This window comes from Muntiacus reevesi, chromosome 4 (assembly GCF_963930625.1).
Source record: "Muntiacus reevesi chromosome 4, mMunRee1.1, whole genome shotgun sequence".
Classification (NCBI taxonomy): domain Eukaryota; kingdom Metazoa; phylum Chordata; class Mammalia; order Artiodactyla; family Cervidae; genus Muntiacus; species Muntiacus reevesi.
Window position 1 is genome coordinate 114,116,900 of NC_089252.1, and position 23,501 is coordinate 114,140,400.

Here is a 23,501-nt window from a genome sequence, read left to right on the forward strand (position 1 = left end):
TGGGGTCTCACACCTCCTGGGGCCATTTACTCAGCCCCTTGGGCAGGTGGTGACCGACTTTCTTCCTCTGCCCTAAACTCTCAGACACCTCCTTCCCCATCCTCGCTCTCAGATGTTGCTGCTTCCTGCCTCACTGAAAGGATGGGACAGAATTCCATGACCTCTGCTCCAGGATCTGCAGCGACACCCCCCAGCTTCCCGCCATGCCCATCTCTGCCCTGGATCTCCTCTCCTCCTCTCACTCAGCCGCACTGCTCCAGCAATTCCCTCCCTCCTCTCTACAGCATCAACTTTCTTCAAATTCAGCGTGTCCGAAACTGAACTCCTGATCTTTGTCTCTAAGTTGCAGCCTTCCTCATCTCATCAAAGGGCAACTCCATCCTTTTAGTCCCTCAGGTCAAAAACCTGGGAGTCACCCCGACTCCTTGCTTCATACCCCACATGCAACTATCAGCCAATCCTACTGGTTCTACCTCCCAGCTCTATCCACTCCTCACCACCTGCTCTGCTTCTACAGGGATCTGAGCCGCCATCACCAGTGTGATAAAATCTGTCCAGATGACGATTCTTCACTTGTCTTTCTGCCTCCACCCTCACCCCCTGCAGGCTGCTCCCAGTATTTAAAACAGAAATCAGATCAGATTTCTCCTCTGCTCAGAGAAATGGTTCCCCATTTTCAGTGAGGATCAAAATCCTACGGCAGCCCACATTAACCAGCCAGCATGCCTGTTACCTCTCTGCCCTCATCCCCTACTGCTCCCCACAGCCTCTCTGTCCCAGCCCCAGGAAGGCACGTCCACCCGAGGACATCTGCAACGGCCGTTCCCTCTACGAGGAGCTCTCCTTCCCAAGGTACCAGCTGTCCTCACTTCCCTAGCTCCCCACCTCCAATCTTGGCTTACTGGTCCCCATCTCAACAAGCCACCCTGACTACCCTGCCCCATACTGAACCCAGCGCCCTGACCCACCCAGCACTCTCAAGCCCTCTTATTCTGCCCTGTATCTTCTTCCTCACACTCACCACCTTCCAGCGTACTGTTTAATCTACTTATTTAGTACATTCATTGTATGTCTTTCCTCATACTCTCTCCCCCGCCTCCCCCAACATAGACATGAGTCCCACAAGGGCAGGGATCTTTGCTTTGGTCTCTGAAGTATCTCAAGCAGCTAGAACAATACTTGGCACACAGACAGGCTTCAATAAACACTTAAATGACTGAATTAAGCTGAATGACTGAAGTCTAAGAGACTGACTGTCTTCCGAAACTGGAAGCGGTGCTTGAGCTCACTAAACATGATGCGGGCACAGCCAAGGAGAGAGACGAGCGACCGTGAGGCCACGACAGAGACCAACGCCGAGCAGCCTCTTACCGTCCTTCGCATACGCCACACAGTATACGGTGTCCTTGTGTCCCTTTAGGGGCTGAAGCAAGGTGCCATCAGATGTGTCATAAACCTGGCAAAGAAGAGACCAAACTACAGATTACCCACATGGCATCCAAGGGTCAGAATTCCTGCAAGTCGCTGCTGCTATTTTTATTTTCATAACAAAACGTGTCAATATTCTGTTTGTACCAAGCAAAAACTACACCGAGAAACCAGACTAACTGTGAAAGTTGAGAAACCCAAGAAGTAGAGGCCACGATTCCGCACGTTATGTGGCTGGGAATGTACCATTAATGCTTGAGAAACCAAAGTTCGGTCCGTGAAACTTCCCTGCAAAGTTCACTCCCCTGTGTGAATCTGGATCTACGACCATTCAAGCTAGAGCCTCCCAGAGAAAGCCAGCACTAAGAGCCCAGCGCAAGCAGGATTAAACGCCAGTGCGACCCTGCGCCTCCTGCCGACATCACAGAGAGGCATCTCACACTTGCTACCAAGAGTCTGAGAGTCACAGACCTGGACTCTGGGTCTGCAAGTGGGAAGGAGTGTTGTAAAACCCAGCTGTAATGTGGACGTAGAATTTTACATCTGTGTGACATCTATAAATTTTGTGGAGATTGAAAAAAACACACCATCTGAGAAATAAAGGCAAGACCCTCCAGAAAGGATCCATGTTGGAGAATGTAACCTATTGGAAAAACCTAAAAGGATTTGGACTGTTTACCCTGGAGAGAAGAAGTCTGTGGAACAACTGACTCAGGGCTTTAAGATTATGTGGTTTTCCTGCGGACAGTGGAAAGCAAGCCGTCTGCACATCTAGAGATGACAGAGCTAGAGGAAGCAGGCTTACGCAGGAGGAAGGGGCAGAAGGCAAAGGTTCTCAGGTCAAACTCAAGTGTTCTCTGAAAACGACTTTTATACACTGGGACAGCTTCCAGTGGGAGGTTATACTCTTTGAAAATATGAAAAATGGGACAACATCCATATGGAACTCTTTAGGAAGGGCCTAGGCCTAAAAACTGGGGTCAGGCTGTCTGGCTTTTCATGGAGGGGGCCCCTTCAGTCCTGTTGCTTGAATTTTTTCAGGGCGACAAAAATGTGAACTGACAATAGCTCCATTTCAAAGGCATTTTGATTAATTATTTTTCAACTCATTCATGAGTGTCTCACGGTAGAAAGGGAAAGATTAATGACTCCAAAGGAGGTATTGTTCACAGGTTCCTAGCTGATAGACAGTTTACCTACCTGTTTTAAATAGTCCATTTCCTTCCCTATTAAAAAGTAATGACTGGTTTTTCCGCCCTTGCCTTTTTTATCTTAAAAACCGGGTCAAATTTCAGAGCACTTACACGAGGGAGAGGGGAAAAAAAGCACTTAAAAAGGAAACTCAGACAAAATCCTACCAGTAATCTGTTTCCTGCAGCCAAAATCAGTTGGGTTCCATCGGGCTTGAATGCGAGGTCATATACACTAAACAGGAGACAAGACAAGACAAAAGGACAATTAGGAGCCAAAATGATGAGGTCGGCTAATGGCCAGGAAAGCAAATGTTATGTCCATTACGAAGCACCGCTTGTGTAGGAGGAAGAAAAATAATAGCTAAGAATTGCGTTTGGTTGCAAATTCCATTCAATCACCACACCTTCCATCACAATTCACTTGGCAGCTAGGACTGTATCCCACTTAGCACTTGTCCAGAAGCCAGACGCCACACTCGATTCAAAGGGTCAACAGTGGGGGGCACTATCTCATCATGAAACCATAAAGGCTACACAAATGAGTATGTGAGAGCCAAAAAATCCACAGGTCATTTACTAAAGTATCATCACTTCCTCCAATTAATCCGATATTTATCAAGCGTCTCTTCCATGTTAAGAACTAACAGCTACAAGATGACAAAATCAGTCCCTCCCTGCAGTCATGAAATGACCACCCTTGTAGGAAGGTGAGGCTGAGACACACTCACAGAGAACCACATGTCATCAAGTCTAAAGCACACTTTTTTTTTTCACATTTTAACACTTCTGATGCTGGGATGTGTCTTATAACTGATAATGTGTCAGTTTAGTTGGCAGCATACTTTGCTCTCTTAAATCATACAGAAAATAATATTTTACAAACAGTGACCTCTTAGATTGGTTGGAGTATAGAATAATACTGTGATAAAGGCTTTAGGAGATACATTAAAGCATATGTTGTGGGATTCCAAGCAGGAAGACAGAGTGTTCTGATTCGGAGAGGATCAGAAAAAGCTTCATGAAGAACACAATCTGTGAAAAGGGGAGGGCTTTCGAGACAGACAGGGGGAGATGGAGAAAGCGCAGCATTTCAGGCAGAGAAAACCAAACAAAGACAGGATGGTGTGAACAGCAAACATCCAAATAACCTAATTTGACTGAAACACGTGGCTATGTGCAGGGCAACAAGAAGCAAGTGATAAGGCTGGAGAAAACAGACTGGAGCCATATTACAGAGATTCTCAAATGCCCCCAGGCAGATGATTTTATTAGTTCCAGTGACCCAAGAAGAATGTGCCAGACAGCACGGCCTGACAGCCTCCTGTGAAAGCTAAGCATGGGGTAAATTAACCTGGTACCTGTGAGTGATCAAAAACTAGACACCTTGGGGAATTCCCCAGTGGGCCAGGGTTAAGACCAGATTTCATTGCCAAGGGCATGGGCTTGATCCCTGATCAGGAAAAGATTAAGGGCAGGAGGAGAAGCGGGCAACAGAGGATGAGATGGTTGGATGGCATCACCGAATCAAAGGACATGAGTTTGCGTAAACTCCAGAAGACAGTGAAGGACAGGGAAGCCGGGCATGCTGCAGTCCCTGGGATCGCCAAGAGCCAGGTGACTTAGTGACTGGAACAGCAGACAGGGAACTAGCTCAGCCGGTGAAGAATCCACATGCAATGCAGGAGACACAGATTCAATCCCGGGGTTGGGAAAATCCCCACTCCAGTATACTTGCCTGGAAAACCCCACGGACAGAGGAGCCTGGAGGGCTACGGTCCAAAGAGTCGCAAAGAGTCAGACACGATTGAGGGACTAAGCATAGGGAACTAAGATCCCGCAAGCCTCAGGTGTGGCCAAAAACACACAAAAAACTCTCCGGTAACTACTTAAGGGCATTTATCATAGAGATACCTCATGTTCCCAATACAGTATACTAACGCATATATATGGAATTTAAAAAGATGGTAACGATAACCCTATATGCAAAACAGAGAAAGAGACATAGATGTACAGAACAGATTTTGGGACTCTGTGGGAGAAGGCGAGGGTGGGATGTTCTGAGAGAATAGCATTGAAACAAGTATACTATCTAGGGTGAAACAGATCACCAGCCCAGGTTGGATGCATGAGACAAGTGCTCAGGGCTGGTGTACTGGGAAGACCCAGAGGGATGGGATAGGGAGGGAGGCGGGAGGGGGGATCGGGATGGGGAACACATGTAAATCCATGGCTGATTCATGCCAATGTATGGCAAAAACCACTACAACATTGTAATTAGCCTCCAACTGATAAAAATAAATGAAAAAAAAAAAAAAAAGAGAGAGATACCTCATGTTTATCTCTTCAAATGCATTATTTTATGTCGCCCTCATAATTCTGTGAGGCAAGAATTACCACTCAATTACAGGTGGTGCTAGTGGAAAAAAATCTGCCTGCAATGCAGGACACCCAGGTTTGATCCCTGGGTAGGGAAGGTCCCCTGGAGAAGGGAATGACTACCCACCCCAGTAGTCTTGTCTGGAGAATCCCATGGACAGAGGAGCCTGATAGGCTACAGTCCATGGGGTCAAAAAGAGTTGGACACGACTGAGCAACGAACACTTTCACTTTCACTTGAGGACACCACAGCTCAGAGAGGTCAAGTAGCTTGCCCAGTATCACACAGTCAGGAAGTGAAAGGTTCAGAATTTTAACTCAGGTCTGACTCTAGAGTCTGGGCTATCCCTCCTTCCACTCTCCTGAGTTGCTATCAATTTTAACAAATTTTGGCTGCTCTCAATACTTTAAAAACAGTGACTGATATTTATTAAGCACATTTATTTACATGTGTGCAAAGCACAGTTTAAATGCTTTACACATGTTAACTTCCTTAATTTTCATAACAACCCTGTATCTGTTTCACAAATGAGAAGACAGGTAAAAAGAAATTAACTAACCTGCTTGAAAATAAATAGCTACTGAGAGGACTGGGCAAGCACTCAATGCAGTTAGAGCCAGAATTCAAATCCAGTGCTCAGCTGCTAGCTATCAGCAGCCTGTGCTGTGAGCACTTTTATAAGAGTTAAAAGATAAGTTAAAAAATTTTTTTTTTACTCAAATCTCTTTTTTTTTTTCAAATCTCTTAAAAAGAAGTGAAAGATACAGTGGAAGGGCTATATGTTTCAAGAAAAGAGCAGTACAGAAAAGAATCAGTTCAGTTCAGTTGTCGCTCAGTCGTGTCCAACTCTCTGTGACCCCATGAATCACAGCACGCCAGGCCTCCCAGTCCATTACAAACTCCCGGAGTTTACTCAAACACATATCCATCGAGTCGGTGATGTCATCCAAACCATCTCATCCTCTGTCATCCCCTTCTCCTCCTGCCCCCAATCCCTCCCAGCATCAGGGTCTTTACCAATCATTCAGTTCTTCGCATCAGGTAGCCAAAGTATTGGAGTTTCAACTTCAGCATCAGTCCTTCCAATGAATATTCAGGACTGATTTCCTTTAGGATGGACTGGTTGGATCTCCTCGCAGTCCAAGGGACTCTCACAAGTCTTCTCCAACACCACAGTTCAAAAGCATCAATTCTTCGGCACTCAGCTTTCTTTATAGTCCAACGCTCACATCCATATGTGACTACTAGAAAAACCATAGATTTGACTAGACGGACTTTTGTTGGCAAAGTAACATCTCTGCTTTTTAATATGCTGTCTAGGTTGGTCATAGCTTTTCTTCCAAGGAGCAAGTATCTTTTAATTTCATGGCTGCACCAACTACAGTGATTTTGGAGCCCAAAAAATAAAATCTCTCACCGTTTACATTGTTTCCCCATTTATCCGCCATGAAGTGCTCGGACTGGATGCCATGATCTTAGTTTTCTGAATGTTGAGTTTTAAGTCAGCTTTTTCACTCTCCTCTTTCACTTTCACCAAGAGGCTCTTTAGTTCTTCCTCACTTTCTGCCATAAGGGTGGTGTCCTCTGCATATCTGAGGTTATTGATATTTTTCCCAGCAACCTTAATTCCAGATAGTGTTTCATCCAGCCTGGCATTTTGCCTGATGTACTCTGCATATAAATTAAATAAGCAGGGTGACAATATACAGCCTTGATGTACTCCTTTCCCAATTTGGAACCAGTTTGTTGTTCCATGTCCAGTTCTAACTGTTGCTTCTTGACCTACATACAGATTCTCAGGAGGCAGGTAAGGTGGTCTGGTATTCCCATCTCTTGAAGAATTTTCCACGTTTTCTTGCGATCCACACAGTCAAAGACCTTCGCATAGTCAATAAACCAGAAATAGATGTTTTTCTGGAACTCTCATGCTTTTTTGATGATCCAGAGGATGTTGGCAATTTGATCTCTGGTTCCTCTGCCTTTCCTATATCCAGCTTGAACATCTGGAAGTTCATGGTTCACGTACTGTTGAAGACTGGCTTGGAGAATTTTGAGCATTACTTTGCTAGCGTGTGAGATGAGTACAATTGTGCGGTAGTTTGAGCATTCTTTGGCATTGCCTTTCTTTGGGATTGGAACGAAAACTGACCTTTTCCAGTCCTGTGGTCACTGCTGAGTTTTCCAAATTTGCTGGCATATGGAGTACAGCACTTTCACAGCATCACCTTTTCGGACTTGAAATAGCTCAACTGGAATTCCATCACCTCCATTAGCTTTATTCATAGTGATGCTTCATAAGGCCCACTTGACTTCACATCCCAGGATGTCTGGCTCTAGGTGAGTGAACACACCATCGTGGTTATCTGGGTCATGAAGATCTTTTTTGTACAGTTCTTCTGTGTATTCTTGCCACCTCTTCTTAATATCTTTTGCTTCTGTTAGGTCCATACCATTTCTGTCCTTAATTGTGCCCATCTTTGCATGAAATGTACCCTTGGTATCTCCAGCTTTCTTGAAGAGATCTCTAGTCGTTTCCATTCTATTGTTTTCCTCTATTTCTTTGCATTGATCACTGAGGAAGGCTTTCTTATCTCTCTGTGCTATTCTTTGAAACACTGCATTCAAGTGGGTATATCTTTCCTTTTCTCCTTTGCCTTTAGCTTCTCTTCTTTTCTCAGCTATTTGTAAGCCCTCCTCAGACAACCACTCTGCCTTTTTGCATTTCTTTTTCTTGGGGATGGTCTTGATCACTGCCTCCTGTACAATGTCATGAACCTCCATCCATAGTTCTTCAGGTACTCTATCAGATCTAAACCCTTGAATCTCTTTGTCACCTCCACTGTATAATAGTAAGGGATTTGATTTAGGTCATACCTGAATGGTCTAGTGGTTTTTCCCTACTTTCTTCAATTTCAGTCTGAATTTGGCAATAAGGAATTCACGATCTGAGCCACAGTCAGCTCCCAGTCTTGTTTTTGCTGACTGTACAGAGCATCTACATCCTTGGTTGCAAAGAATATAATCAATCTGATTTCAGTGTTGACCATCTGGTGATGTCCATGTGTAGAGTCTTCTCTCGTGTTGTTGGAAGAGGGTGTTTGTTATGACAAGTACATTCTCTTGACAAAACTCTGCTGTCCTTTGACCTGCTTCATTTTGTACTCTAAGACCAAATTTGCCTGTTACTCCAGGTATCTCTTGACTTCCTACTTTTGCATTCCAGTCCCCTGTAATGAAAATGATATCTTTTTTGGGTGTTAGTTCTAGAAGGTCTTGTAGGTCTTCATAGAACCGCTCAATGATGGTTTAGGTGATAAAACGAGGAATTTAGGTGATAAAAATGGAACAAGACATTAAACAATGCTGAATCATAAAGTGAGAAAGTCATTCTCTTTAGAGACTCTTTCAAACCTTCTAAGAAGACACAGAACAAAGTCTTGGTTTGAGTCTATTCATCTCAAGCACCTCTCTGACCACACTTGCTAAATCTCCAGCTTTAAATACAGTACTCCTGAGGCTCACACGTTCCCTAGCAACAGTATCTAAGTACAATTTGTTAACCCCCTTTTGTTTCTCCCTGCCTTAAGTCCTACAGTCATTTTACATTTAAAGCAATTGCTACTGGTTTTCATATACTGAGTAATAAGGCTTCCCTGTTGAATGTAAAACCATATTTAAAGAAAAATAAGTCAATTTTGAGAGAAAACAAACAAGAGTATAGGCAACACGTGGATGTGGCAAAAAGTTGTCAAGCTGGAAAAACACCGAGGAGCCCAGGATGGATTTTTGAGTAAGACAACGACAAGATCAGATTGTGAGGACTTGTGAAGCCGCCTCCAAAGGCCGCTACCTCATACGTGGTACATCCCCTCGCTCCCACTCCAGGCCTCAGCTCCTCCATCTGCAAAATGGTGGGAGGGCTACCTTGGAGTCGTCCAGACCCGGGGGGCTCAGTGCCCTCAGCCCGGGCCACAGGCCCGTTGCCCTTGGCAACCACCGGGATTCACGCCAAGGCGCCCGCCATCCCTCTGGCCCTCGGCCTCCCGCTCCTCCCGGAATGTCCCGCTCCTCACCACTGCTCGACTTTATCTCTCCACGTCAACACGGCCCTCATCGCGGCTTCCCTGAAGCCTCGGGCCCCTCCTCCCCACCTCAGCAACAGGCCTCACTCAGCCAGCCACTTTGTCTACCTGCGTTACCCCGGCAACGCACATGCGCAGTGAGCTGCGCGCGCGACAGGGTTTCGAGTGCGCATGTCTAAAAGAGCTGGACCGCGGGAACGGGAACCTAGAGGCGTCCGCGATTGGTCGGAACGGTGCGTCTTCCTCGACGAAGGATTTGATTGGCTGAGCCGCAGAAATGGTGGCTGCGGTCGAGGGGGCGGCCGGAAAGCTGCAGAGGAATCAGACGGGCTTTCACTGCGCTCATCTGTTGATTCCAGCCTAGTGCTCCGAACTGAAGAAGTGTTCACATCTTACTCCGCTGCACACCCGGAGCGACCTCTTGGCCTGTTGCTGCCGCCGGAGCCCGCTTGAGGCACACGTCTGGAATGGAGAGTCCGAGCCTGGGGGACTGCGGAACTGCCCCCTCGGTCGTCGACCGTGAGCGCCTAGTCCCAGACCGGCTGTGTGACCTCCGGCAAGTCATTGTCCCCTTTCGGGCCTCTGCTTCACCACCTGTAAAATGAGAATGGGGCGGGGGGAGGGGGGAGTAGAAGGCGGCTGGGCCTTTCTCAGCTAGGGTGGGTGGAGCCTTGGAGGCCGGCAGAGTTAATTCCTGCAGGCAGAGGCTGGACTAGGGAGCTGGGAGGTTTTCTGGTGCAAGGAGATGACTGCCTGGGAGTCAGTCAGTCATCTGACTGGAGGATCATCAGTCATCAGTCATCGTCATCATCAGTCATCTTGAGGATCCGAGGAAGACCTTGGAGGAGATGTGTTAAGCAGCCAGCAGCGCCCCAGAAATGGGGACTGTGAGAAAGTAACACAGGAAGCTGCAGTCATTGTTTGAGTACTTGTGTATGTGCGGGGTGAGGCTAAGATGACTTACCTACCCCCCCCCCCAATATAATCTTCAGAACTACCTTAAAAGAGGTATCACCTCCTTTTTACAAGTAGATAAACAGACTTTGAGAGGTTAAGTAACTTGCTCTTGGATCACACAGGTAGTAAATGGAAAAGCTGGGATTTGAATCCATTCTGTTGATTTTAAAGTTTGTGCTGTTTTCACCAGGATTCAGTTTCCTTTTCACCAAAACTGAACGGTGAAATTTCTCAGTATCCACCCATATTCCACAAATTATTTAACCCCAAATTGCATCGGAAGACCTTTATTCTAATCCTAGTTAATCACTGATTCATGCTTCGTTTCCCTGTTTGTAGAAAAGAAGTTGGTTAGACAGACATCTCTAGACACTCATCCAACTTTGAAAATGTATGATTGAGTGATTAGGATACCCTCTACTGAAGTTTTTCGACAGTAGTACAGGAACAGAAGTATTAGACCAAGATTTAAGTAGACGTGGGTTCTGGAACCTTTTCTGCAAGTAACAATCTTCCTGTCACTCAGTTTTATCAATAAAATGAGAGTAATCCTTATCCTACCTACCTTAACAAGGTTATCAGATCAAGAATGAATGAGAATTTAAAAATTCTATATCAGAAGTTCTTTACCTTTTTGAGGGCTACAACTTCTGATGAAAGTAATAGATACTTTCCCACCACCCCCAAAACGCACATATATTAAAAATTTTACCTCCCTTATTTGGGGGGGAGGGTGAAAGAGGGTGTCTCACTAACTCCTTTAAGCCTTTCTTTGTATCCCCAGGTTAAAAACTTGGCTCTTGGTTCATATGTTTCAATTTATGCCAAGTGTCACCAGAAACCTCTACAACGGCGCTATTCAATGATCAACAACAAAAAATTTTTTCTAGCAAAGTGCTTGAGTTTTTCATTGTGCAGAGATTTCCAACCCTTTTTGACCCATATTGGAGGACAGGAAGGTGTTGAGAAATAGGAAGATATTCTCATAGCATGACTGATCCATACTGACTCTAACCTCTCCCATAGTCCATGTAATTGCTTCTCTGTCACTGACTGAAACTGAATAAGCAGAATCAAATTAATTTTAAATGAACTAATCACTTGCCCTTTGTTTTTTGCTTTTTTTTTTTTCAGGGAGGAAGGTGTTGCTCTGGGGTCAGAGAGAGTGGGAGAGGATGAAAAACAAATGGGGATGAAAAGCAGCAGTGATTGTAATCCCCCGCTACAAGAGCCTATTGCTTCTGCTCAATCTGGTGGGAATGCAATGACAGAGTGCCGAAAGTCTATATCATGCGGATGGGAAAGAGTTGTGAAGCAAAGGTTATCTGGGAAAACAGCAGGCAAATACGACATATATTTCATCAGGTGAGCATGCAAGGTCGTAAAGCCAGTACAGCCAAATAATTTTGTCTAGACAGATGGTAGGGAAGCATAGCAGAAATTTTGACTTTTTTCTGTCTTTAGCATAAAACCATCATGGATTCTGTTCCTTCCTTGTCACTGGTTAGTTATAGCCAGTGAGCCGAGGAGAAATACTTAACCTTTTCTCCTACCGCGAATGGTTACTGGTAAGACTGCTCTTGAGTTATATTTGTAAAATTGTATTTTATTATCAAAGAGGAAGCTATTTAAAAGCACCATTTTAGCAGTTTTTTATTTTAAATAGCAGATGTCCATGGCAAAATATGGAGATTACTAAAAAAAATCTGAAACGTGACCCAGTTCTTTTTAAAATTCACTTTTATTTACTTGCAGTAAGTGTTCTTTAATATCATTTTCTAGCCCACAGGGACAGAAGTTCAGATCCAAAAGTTCACTTGTTAATTATCTTCACCAAAGTGGAGAGACTACTCTTAAGCCAGAAGACTTTGATTTTAGTGTCCGTCCTGAAAGGAGCATCAAGTCAGGATGTAAAGACCGAAACACAGCAGCTCTGACATCCCAACTGCAAAACCAAAGTAACGGTTCAAACCGGAACCTCAGGACACGAAGCAAGTGGAAAAAAGATGCGTTTCCCCTGCCAAGTGCTAGTTTGGAGTTGCAGGATAGCGGAGAACTACCTAACTTGAAAGAAGATGAGGGCGTTCATGATATTGCCTCCAGAAAGGTTAGAAAGTCCAAAAGAAAGGTGACTGTTCTGAAAGAGATTCAAACTAAGAAAACAAGGTGCTGTGAGGGTCTTCCAGATCCTGTCCAAAGTAACGGGGAGTCTCAGAGTGAACCTGCCACGCAGGAAAGTCACCTTGAGGGTACTTGCTGCATCTCTGTTGCCAGAGCCAGCCACCAGGCCCTCAGTGTGACCACTGAAGAGGAGAGGCTTGGTAAAAAAAAATCGTCGTGTTTGGGACCAAATGTTGAACAGATCCCTTCTGGCATCGTAAGCAAATTATGTTCGGCCAAAGAAGCGGAACCCAACAATAAGTGTGAGGGCACCTTTTTAGAATCTGAGGAAATAAGAACCAAAGTAGAAGCTGGAGAGAGGAAGGAGCATTTGCATATGGACATTTCAGAAGGTGGCTCTGAAACAGAGGACAGCTCACAAACAGAGAAAAACTCTATGTCTGCGAAAGTATCCCAAGGTATTCAGTGCGCTAAAGTGCTGTGAAATGCGCGATGAGGAGTTTGCACTTCCTGCCTGTAGCCAGTTAGGATGTGGGTGGGAGTAGAATGAAGTTCTTGAGCCATGTTATCAGATACATCCCACCAGTTGGTCCTAGTGCTTTGTCTAACTGGTGTTTAAGCCCTTTGGCATGGCAGAGAGGGAGTGGCGGGCTGCCACCTTGATGGCCCCAGCAGAGGACAGCGGTGCCACAGACAGTTGCTACCGTGGCTCCCTAGTACCACACCTGGGACTCTCGTCCACAGTGCTCTCCCTACTTCCCTTTTGTCCAGCCAGTAATCTTACAATGTTGTAGGGGAAGAAAAGACTTCCCTTGTGAGGTCTGAGGAAGACTCCTTTTATACATAAACTGTTTGAGATTAGCCACTATCTTCTCTTGTTACTTATACTGATATGTGACTTCCAGTTTAATTTTGCATGTATCATAATTTTGCATGTATCACAGTCATTTTTATTTTCTGTTCTAATGCTATTCTAAAATGCTTTAGAGCTCTAAATAATTCAAAACTAATCACATAGTTCATCTATTATTTGTAATATGCTCCTGATACAGAGTTCAGAGCCTAGCAATTTTGCCTTTATGATACTTCAGTGAATAGGAGATGAAAAGGAGATCTTTGAGCAGCCCTGTCTTATTCATTATGCCATTATGATATAATGAATAACTCCTTTAAAGAAGAATAGTAATTTTACTTAAAGTCCTATGGGGAGACAGTGTGGGACAGACCCATAGAGCAGGTGGTTAGACTTGGTTCCTTCTCTTAGTCCCCCTCATGGTTTTATTATGTCTTCGCTCTGCCTGGAGTTTCTCTGCCTTGAATAGAAGATGACCACATACACCTAGCAACTGGATAAAAATTCTTCAAATCTGCCCATTAAAGACCTTGAGCATCCTAAAGTCTTGAAGTTTATGTAGATTTATTGCTAGTACAATGAGCAAATAAAATATTGAAAACATCCTTTAGTGACTAATATGCAAGTATTCTATTCATCGCATGCATAAAGTCTATTCTTAACATGCGATGATACGTTTACTGTAGGTAATACTAGGTGTCTGACAGAGTAGTAAAGACTTTCTCATTGTCTTAGTTGTAAACTGCCAAGTGAACTGAACCTAGTCTCCTATTAATAAGAAGGCTTAGACAGCATATACTTATAGGAATCCTCAGAAGAAATTAGCAAGTAGGTAGTAAGAGCAGTTTCCGTTGTTCTAACTCTTTTTACTTTCCACTGGGCTTTACCTATTCAATGGAGAAGGCAATGGCACCCCACTCCAGGACTCTTGCCTGGAAAATCCCATGGACGGAGGAGCCTGGTAGGCTGCAGTCCATGGGGTTGCTATGAGTCGGACACAACTGAGCGGCTTCACTTTCACTTTTCACTTTTATACAGTGGAGAAGGAAATGGCAACCCACTCCAGTGTTCTTGCCTGGAGAATCCCAGGGATGGGGTCGCACAGAGTCGGACATGACTGAAGTGACTTAGCAGTAGCAGCTGTTGCCTATTCAAACTAGAATAGCAAAAAACCCCAGACTGATTACCTGGAGACATGGATACATATCCCAATCTATAGTCAATCTTGCTGTTGTTCAGATAGTTGCTTAATTTCTAAGCCTTAAGAGTCTTCACCTGTAAAATACAAGCAGTAACCCTTACTAGTCCTGTTTTTCACATCATGAATGTTGTAAAGTAAAATGGGAAGTGAAAAAGATGGCTTCACGCTAGACAAACACAAGGTATTATTAACTGACTTGCAAATTTAGAGGGTATGGCTCTAGGGATTATTAAATGTGATGATTTTAGAAACTTGAGAAGCCTAATAATGGTGGTTAAAGAGTCTTTGTTAAATTGAACATCCCAATGGATAGTGGCCTCCAATGTCATAAGATCCAAATCTTTGGACTTTTCTGCAGGTTCTGTCTTATGTGTATCCTTTTTTGTTGTTTTCCTAATAAAAGTATTCACTGCAGAATATTTGAAAAATACAGAAAATTAGAAGAAAAGTTAACAACAACCGTTATATCATTTTGGTTTATTTCCTTCTATTCGGTATCATATTTTTTCTTTTTTTTTAAATCGGAATCATGTGTTGAGTATTGCTTTTTTCACGTAAAAATTAATGACATGGGAAAAAATTCATGATCTAGTCTTAAAATATTTTAATCACCACATTGTACAAATATCATAATTTAAAATATTCTATATTATTTCCAGTTTCTGAAAATAGTGAACTCTGAACATAAAGAGAACTAGTATAACAGAGTGGTTAAAGGCATGGACTCAGGAGCCAGGTTGCCTGGATTAGAATTTCAGCTCTAACCACTAATTAAATAGAACAAAGAAGTATAGCTAATAAGAAAAAAAAAAGAATTTCAGCTCCGACACTTACTAGCTGTGTGACTTTGGGCAAGTTACCTAGCTTCTCTGTTCCTCAATTTCCCTATCTTCAAAGTGGAGGTAAAATCGTACCTGCCTAGCTCCTAGGTCATTAGTAGGATCAAATTGGTTAATTTTTGTGAAGCTCTTAAATAGCGCCTGGGACATTCTAAATGCTTTTTAGTAGTAGTGTATTGTTGTTTGCAGCCCTGAATATTTCTGTAGACTGAACCATAGATTCTGTAAACAATGTTCACTTTTCCTTTTCAGAAGACACCATCCCACGGACACAAATAGAAAAAAGGAAAACAAGCCTGTATTTTTCCAGCAAATACAACAAAGAAGGTATCCCTTTTCCCATCAGAAAGCCAGACTTTAAATCTGTTTCAGGTGCTCAGCTCTGATACAGTGTGTTTGTTTAGCTCTTAGCCCCCCACGACGCAAGGCCTTTAAGAAGTGGACACCTCCGCGGTCACCTTTTAATCTCGTCCAGGAAACTCTTTTTCATGATCCATGGAAGCTCCTCATTGCAACTATATTTCTCAATCGGACCACAGGTTTGTGGATTCTTTTCATCTTTGTCTTTAGTAGAGACTGTGTGTTGAGGAGAATTGGTTAGGCGGCCTGGCCTCAGGTTTGATTTTTACCTCAGGTGAGGCCTCCTTTTAATCCTCCAATTTTTCACCTATGAGAAAGTTAGACTAGATAACCTCCAGCAGCTTTTTTTGTTTTTTTAATAATTAAATTTATTTTTAATTGAAAGATAATTGCTTTCCAGTACTATGTCTGTGTCTCTATTACCAGCCTTTTTTTGCATTAAGGAGCAAATTGTCATTTATTTTCTGCTTCCAAATTATTTTTGGTCATCAGTGAAAATCAGTTACTTAAGATTCCTCATCTCTCTGTCATGTATAAATGCACTTCTTTTTCACTGGATGCTTTCTTTAATGTCAGTGGCATGTTTGTGTTAGGTGTGCTTTTTACAGTAGTTCTCTGATGATCTGATTATATAAACAGTGACATCGTGCAAGGCCAGGTTTCAGCATAATCTGGACAACTAACCAAATAGGTTAATGATGTTAGGTATCGACCCTGAAAGTGGTTGCTGTTTATTTAGGTAATGTCTTCTCATTCATGCTTGATTGCTCAGTCGTGTCCGACTCTTTGTGACTCCATAAACAGTAGCCCGCCAGGCTCCTCTGCCCTTGGGATTCTCCAGGCAAGAATACTGGAGTGGGTTGTTATTCGCTTCTCCAGGGGATCTTCCCGACCCAGGGGTTGAACCCAGGTCTCCCACATTGCAGGCAGATTCTTTACCATCTGAGCCAACCAGGCACATTTCATATAGAGAGTGTTTTTTGTTTTCATTCTTTCTTGTTAAACCACCGATTAGAAGACATTGGTTTCCCAGGTGTCTCAATGGAGATGCAGGAGACATTTTTCACTTCACTTTGATGTGAAATTTATAGATAAGGAAGTACCTGCACCAGTCAACCCATCCGGAGGCATGTAATCGCATCCTTATTTTTACTTCCCAGGCAAAATGGCCATCCCTGTGCTCTGGCAGTTTCTGGAGAAGTACCCTTCTGCTGAGGCAGCAAGGACCGCAGACTGGAGAGATGTTTCAGAACTTCTTAAACCTCTTGGTCTCTACGATCATCGAGCGAAAACCATTATCAAGTTCTCCGGTAACTTTACCCATACACCCAAAGGAGAAAACATAAAAATGTACCTATTTAAGAGAGGACCATACCTTAAATTTCAATGTCTTCAGTTGCAACATTAATAGAGATCTTTCTGCCCAAGCTCCGAAGGCATTTGAAAATTGTCCGCTTGCCCCAAACCACGGTCTCCCACTGACCCAGGAGATAAATCTTTGCCCGGCGCTGGGTCAGGCCGTGTGAGCAAGATTAGAGGAAAAAGGCAGTGAAGCAGAAAACCCAGCTAACCTTGGGATGTTCCCTCTGTCCAGTTAGCCCAGCTCAAAACAATAGAGATGAGTTCATGGCAGACAGCAGAGCCTACAGGACTTGGTGCTGCAGGAATTCAGAAGGAAGCAGTCACCACTGAGGCTATTAGGAGACATGCTTTCCCGTCCCTTTCTCCTTTTTAGGGAAAGGATTTTTCTAGAGGCTGACCTGATGTGTGGGGTGTTGTGTTCTCAGATGAGTATCTGACAAAGCAGTGGAGGTACCCGATCGAGCTTCACGGGATTGGCAAATACGGCAATGACTCCTACCGAATTTTTTGCGTCAATGAATGGAAGCAGGTAAGGCCCAGCTCCAGCACATTTTGTCTCTGGGGCAAAATAAGTCCACCATGGTGATTCAAACTATTTCTTGGACGTAACTCGCTATTACGGTCACAACCAATTTCACTCCACGCTGGAGGGGTAGTGGTGGCTTGGGGTTTATTGACAGCAGGAGAGGGTCTAGAGGTTTTCCCGAGTTTATGAAGACTCCCTGGCCTCTGAAGTGACCCACACTGGTGTGCCTCTTCTGGGCCTGTTCCTGTCCTTCCCATTCACGTACCGTCTCCAGGCCCGATGTCGTTTTCCTCGTGTCACGGTGGTACTCGCCGTCACAAGCCCACCCCTGAAGGACAGCAGGCAGGTTTGGATTAAGTGGTCTCAAGTTTGTGTGGACGATGGGTCCTTCGTCAGCTGCCCGTTCTGTCGAGCACGCCCAGCCTACAGGCATCCGGGAGGCATCCTGGCCGCCGGTAGGCACTGCCTCAGAGCCTGGCACACTGCCCCCTCGGTCTGTGACCTGCCCTGAAGCGTTTAGCTGCTCGGTCTGGCCAAGCCCAGCCCTGCTGTACCCTTTGTTGTGACCTGAGCAGGTCGTTTAAAACTCTCAGGCTCTACAACCTCCTTCTGGAAAAATAGCCTATTAATGTTTGACTCACGTTATCACCACCTCACACACTGAGTCCTGGGGAAGATCATTTCCAAACTGGAAAGTATCTTGTAAACTGTGAATGATTCCTTTGATGTAAGATAGAATTCTAAACATTTGTGAATCCTGTTAGGTTACAGATTATTACAATTTTTCAGGTATATCATCATATGATGTTCCCCCACCATATCTTTCTTTTTAATAATTTTCATTTATTTTACTTATTTATTTTTGGCTGCACTGGGTCTTCTCTGCCTTGTGTGGTCTTTCTCTGGTTGCGATGAATGGGTGCTAGCCTTCATTGCGGTATATGGGCTTCTCGTTACACTGACTTCTCTTGTTACAGAGCACAGGCTCTAGGGTGTGTGGACCTCAGTAGTTGTGGTGTGTGGGTTTAGTTGCTCTGCATGTGGGATCTTCCCAGACCAGGGATCAAACCTATGTCCCCCTCATTGGCAGGTGGATTCTCATCCACTGCGCCACCAGGGAAAACACACCCCGGCCACCACCACTATATCTTTAAAAAACCGATTTAATATGCATTTCTGACAAACTTACATAATGCATCTGTCTCCTGTGTTGTATTTCTTCCAGGTACACCCTGAAGACCATAAGTTAAATAAATATCATGACTGGCTTTGGGAAAATCATGAGAAATTAAGTCTATCTTAAAAAGTCTCTGAAGTTTTCAGACTTGTTTGTTTTTTTATACATCGCTTTGCAGTTTGATTCTTCAGAGCTACATTAAGCACAACCACCTTTCCAGGCGTATGGATTTTAATCAGCCCAACTACTACCAACCTACTGTGTGTTTTCTTAATGTGTGTACCACTGGTAGATCTTTGCTACGGAATATGCTGGAACATGTTTTAAGAGCTTTTTTTTTTTTTTAAGAAAAAATAAATTGTTATTTGACAGCAATCCTAAAAATGTAAATGTATATGACTTTCCAATAATGAAATGTGATTTGAGGTTGGAAAAAAACTCTTCCTAGTTACCAACAATATAAAGCAAATTTCTATCAGCCTTGCTTGAGGGAAGATGAGACTTTCTGCTCTCTTCCTGTAGAAAATGATACCATTGCTATTCAGTCGCTAAGTTGTGTCAACTCTGTGCAACCCTGTCAATTTTAAGTCACCAGGCTCCTCCGTCCATGGGGATTCTCCAGGCAGGAATACTGCAGTGGGTTGCCATTTCCTCCTCTAGGGCATCCTCCTGACCCAGGGCGCAAACCTGCATCTCCTGCATCGGTGGGTGGATTCTTTACCACTGAGCCACTACTGGGGAAACCCAATTAATAAAAATATTTTTATTAAAAAACACCTGTGAGGGTGATCTGGCCGTGTCGTCTGTCACCCCATTGACTGCCGGGGTTGATTTGACTGGTAGGTTGGCTAGGTGAGCTGCACGTTCCGCTGAAGAGGACAACCTTCCCCAATTGAGGAGGACCGTTCTTTGAACAAGGATATGTGAATACCTGCACCCACCTGCTAGAACCTCCAAACAAGCTCTCAAGGTCCATTTGTAGGAGAACATAGTGTATTCAAGTTTCCAAGACTCCAGACACATCCAAAAAAAAACCCACTAACCCCCAAGGGAAAATAAGAGTATTTTGTCATCATGAATGTGTGTGTTTTTTATAGAGCCTTTCCTTCTGTTTTTTTTTTTTTTTCTTTCTTCTTTTTTGACTCTACAAGGTCTTAGTTGCAGTATCTAGTTCCCCAACCGGGAATCAAACCCAGGCCCGCTTCATTGGGAGCACAGAGTCTTAGCCACAGGGGAAGTCCCTGTCATCTTTTATTCTTAAGGACTCTGTTGACTTTTAGGAATTGGAGGTTTGACCCCACATCCATTTGATAACCTAGTGTGAATACCTGCCTGCAATTATGTTTCAGAGTCTTGGTTTCTGACTCATGCGTTCACTATGATTCCCCCTGTGAAAACTCAAGCAGTTCCCCATTTCTCATCTTCCAGCTGGAGGACAGGACCTTTCTAGTGTTATGCCATTTTTAATACAGGTATTATCATGGTATAACCCAAATACTAAAACATTTACTTTAAAAGGAACTCACAAAACACATGAAAATCTTAAGTTATCAAGCCTCAAGTATCAATCATTTTAAGGTGAGAGGGTAACAGGCAGGGAGGCCAGAGGAAACAGGCTGCAAGTATCAGACATTTTTTTCTCTCTTAAGGGGCAGGAGGAAACAAGCTACAAGGGTTAAGATTTTTTCCACTTCTCTATCCAAATTTTAAAAGGTTTCCCTTAATATTCTGTGTTGCCATGATGACACCTGGTTCCACCTGAACTTAACTTTTCTCAAACCTTGAGCTAACCAATGCATTTTTCTTGTGGAAATATTTGTCTTAAGCTATGTTAATGTACCATGTATTTACCCTAGACTCTGTCTTCAAGTCAGTTCCACCTAAAGGCCAAACCTTGAGCTAACCAATGCATTTTTCTTGTGGAAATATTTGTCTTAAGCTATGTTAATGTACCATGTATTTACCCTAGACTCTGCCTTCAAGTCAGTTCCACCTAAAGGCTCAGAACCGACTTGACAAACCAGTATGTTTTACTCAAACATTGTTCTCCTAATCTATGTTAATGAAACTATATTTGCTTGGTAATCTGCCTTTCTTCAAGGTTCATGTCAAAGGTTTTATGGCCCGAGAGGACTCACCTGGTGCCAATGTTATCTCAAAATACATGTTGTGGGTGAGGGGCTTGGTGCCATTCTCTAAGTTTGAGACATTTCCTTTCTCTAATGAGCAGACTGCCAGTAGGTATATAACATCCGGCTAAAGACTAGCAAGGGGGCACTCTTTCTGCCCCCTTCTGATGTCTATGTCAGAAGCTTTCTCTGTCTCTTTTATACTTTAATAAACCTTTATTACACAAAAGCTCTTAGCGATCAATCCTCGTCACTGGCCCCAGATTGAATTCTTCTATGGAGGCCACGAATCCTGGCGTCTTATACGGTTCAGCAACAACCTTTCAAAGGCATAATTTGCAAATTAAGCTGATTGAATAAATGAAAGATAAATTGTTAGGGAAACTGCTTTTGTTGTAGGGTAGAGTGTGAACAGAACAAGGACACACTGCTCCAGAACACTGGTGGTTTCCACTTCAGTGAATGAGTTCCATTCTTTAGAGAACGATGGATTTTGAACAGAGCAGGAAAACTGGCCACACACACACCCACAAGGCAAGCATCCACTGCATAACCTCCCATCACATTTTCATGTAACAGACACCAGAGTAGCAGTCACTAAGTGTGAAGGTCTGTGCTGGGTAGGGACATAAAGATGAAAAGGCTCTGTGGGGACCCTCACAGGAGAGAGAAAGGTATAAACAATAATGAAAAGAACAGAAGGGGTAAGGTGTGGGGACAAGGCGCCCAACACTGTGGTGAAAAGTCTAGAGGGTCCCCTGCAACCCTGGCCACAGCTGAGGTCGGAGGGTAGGGCAGGCACCAAACTTGGGGCTCAGGGGTGGCGGGGCCCAGGTCCCATCCCAGCACCTCCATCAGGATTGTGGGCCTGTGGGCTTTGCAGGGAAGCTCCGCGTCAGGAGCTCAGGCTATAGCAAGCCCTGCCTTTTCCCTTTTCCTGCAGATGACCTGGTCTCTGTACCCGTTCCCTCATCTCTTGAGAATGGGTCAGTTATGATTATTAAGTCAATATATGAAATAGTTTACATGGTGTCTGGCTTATAGAAGCACTGCATCAATGTGGCCCAAAGGGATGGTCCGAGTGAAGACCTCAGATTGTTGAGAAGGTCACAAAACTAATGCATTCTAGGGACTTCCCTGTCAGTCCAGCGGCTAAGACTCCACCCTCCCGTTGCAGGGGGCCCAGGTTCGATTCCTGGTCAGGTCACTAGATTCCACATGCCGCAGTGAAGTTCCAGCACAGCCAAATAAAATAGTTTCAAAAAAAAATAATAATAATGCATTTCAGTAAGGATGGTATCTTATACAGAGTAAGCCCTCAAGTGTTTGGGTTTTTTCTAACTTTTTATTGAAACAAAATTTGCCCCCCAAAATTGATTTAACCATTTTTAAAGGACACAATTCACTGGTTTTTAGTACATTCACAATGTGCAACTGTCATCACTAACTCCAGGATATTTTCATCTCCCCAGGAAGAAACCCCTTACCTGTTCATTTTAGTCCCTTGTATAGTTTCTTTACATTTTTAGTTGCTCAAGGAGACATTTGTTCTGGTATAAGCACTGCAGCCAAGGATCCCAAGTGCCAGCCTGTCACAGAAGCATGTGTAAGTACTTCCTTTTTAATGACTAATATATATTCCATTGTTTGAACAAGACCACGTGGTTTTGCCTATCCAATGGACAGGTCCAATTTTGGGTTGGCCAGAAAGTTCCTTTGGGCTTCTCCCTCAGATCCTATGGAAAAATCCGAGAGACCTTTTGGCCAACCCAATGTTTCTCAGGGTCTATTATTCCAAAGCATGGCACTGTTAGGGGAAGCACTCTGATTGAAACCGCCCACCCTGGCCAGCCACCATAGTAACCATTTGCATGAGTTGTTTTAAGGCAGGAGGTCCTGGTAAGGAACAGGGTACTAATAAGCCTCCAGCAACAGAAGAGTTCGGGAAAGGTCAAAAGGAGACACCACCTGTCCCACCGCCTCCCAGGATCCTTCTCTCTGGCATCCATCTGGGCTGAACAGGGCGTGCACCACCAGGAAGGACTCTGAGTCAGAATGATTGGCTAAAGACAACCCAGAAACTAATCCCATCACCATAAAACCCGAGACTGCCAGCCATATGGCAGAGCAGTTCTCCCGGGTTCCCTTACCCTCCTGCTCTCCGCCAGGGCGCCCTTTCCCAATAAAACCTCTTGCTTGTCAGCACGTGTGTCTCCTCGGAGAATTCATGTCCGAGTGTCAGACAAGAGCCCGATTCCGGACCCTGGAAGGGGTCCCCCTTCCTGCAACAGCACTGTCAATCCCGGGGACCAAGCATAGCAAAAACACTGCCTCTATTGTCCAGGACTCACTAGGGGTCTATCTGGAGGAGGGAGGCCGTGTCCTACACAGGTGGAGACCTGCTGAAGTCCCTAGGTCTAGGGGGAAACCAGGGATTTATTACTCCAGATTGAGGGGCCACCGGGCCAATCTAAGAAATCCCATGGGGTTTCTGTTTGTTTCTTTGCGGAGCCAGAGGCTGTGCACCATTTACTCGCGGCCCCTCCCAGGACCCTCGCAGGAAGCCAGGCTGGCTCTCCCAGGACCCTCGCAGGAAGCCAGGCTGGCTCTCCCAGGACCCTCGCAGGGAGCCAGGCTGGCTCTCCCGGACTCCAGGCCTGACAGTCCTCTCCCGCGGGCCTCCCGCCACGTGGCGGCGCCCAGCCAATCAGCGCTGGGCGTCCGTAGTCCTGGCAACAGTGGCGTCCAAGCGCCGCAGGTCTCGTGTCTCTTGCGAACTTGGTTATCACTGCTTTTCAGACACCTCAGACTCCCGCGCAAGCGCGCACACACACACATACACACACACACACACATTTACACGCGCTGTTCAGCGCCAGCTCCCCGCGCCGCGACC

General features: G+C 44.5%; 2 protein-coding genes across 5 annotated transcripts in view; one reads left to right on the forward strand and one right to left on the reverse strand.

Annotated features, from left to right (window-relative positions):
* The window catches only part of IFT122 (intraflagellar transport 122), a 65,534-nt gene extending 56,306 nt beyond the window's left edge, over positions 1–9,228 (reverse strand). For all 3 annotated transcript variants that reach the window (XM_065933938.1, XM_065933940.1, XM_065933939.1), the window contains exons 1-3: positions 9,072–9,228; positions 2,787–2,853; positions 1,372–1,456 (exon numbers count right to left, since the gene is read on the reverse strand). In XM_065933938.1, the coding sequence (XP_065790010.1) occupies positions 1,372–1,456; positions 2,787–2,853; positions 9,072–9,112 (193 nt within the window). In that variant the 5' untranslated portion in view covers positions 9,113–9,228. The remainder of the gene's footprint in view (positions 1–1,371; positions 1,457–2,786; positions 2,854–9,071) is intronic.
* A 91-nt stretch (positions 9,229–9,319) lies between these two features.
* MBD4 (methyl-CpG binding domain 4, DNA glycosylase) lies at positions 9,320–18,818 on the forward strand. Of its 2 annotated transcripts, none has more exons than XM_065933942.1 (8): positions 9,320–9,640; positions 11,176–11,402; positions 11,820–12,616; positions 15,304–15,378; positions 15,456–15,590; positions 16,572–16,721; positions 17,199–17,302; positions 18,525–18,818. In XM_065933942.1, the coding sequence occupies exons 1-8, from the start codon at positions 9,548–9,550 to the stop codon at positions 18,600–18,602; spliced, it is 1,659 nt and encodes a 552-aa protein (XP_065790014.1). In that variant the 5' UTR covers positions 9,320–9,547; the 3' UTR covers positions 18,603–18,818. The 2 variants fall into 2 exon arrangements, with proteins under 2 accessions (XP_065790014.1, XP_065790015.1); XM_065933943.1 differs by having other exon boundaries at positions 15,307–15,378.
* The last annotated feature ends 4,683 nt before the right edge of the window (positions 18,819–23,501 follow it).

What these genes read in the sequence shown, in the direction of transcription:
- MBD4 (XM_065933942.1), top strand. Translation starts at nt 9,548, where the DNA reads ATGGAGAGTCCGAGCCTGGGGGACTGCGGAACTGCCCCCTCGGTCGTC. An exon ending in GGCTGTGTGACCTCCGGCAA is followed by an intron (nt 9,641 to 11,175) that starts GTCATTGTCCCC and finishes TTTTTCAGGGAG; the next exon opens with GAAGGTGTTGCTCTGGGGTC. An exon ending in AACCATTATCAAGTTCTCCG is followed by an intron (nt 16,722 to 17,198) that starts GTAACTTTACCC and finishes TTGTGTTCTCAG; the next exon opens with ATGAGTATCTGACAAAGCAG.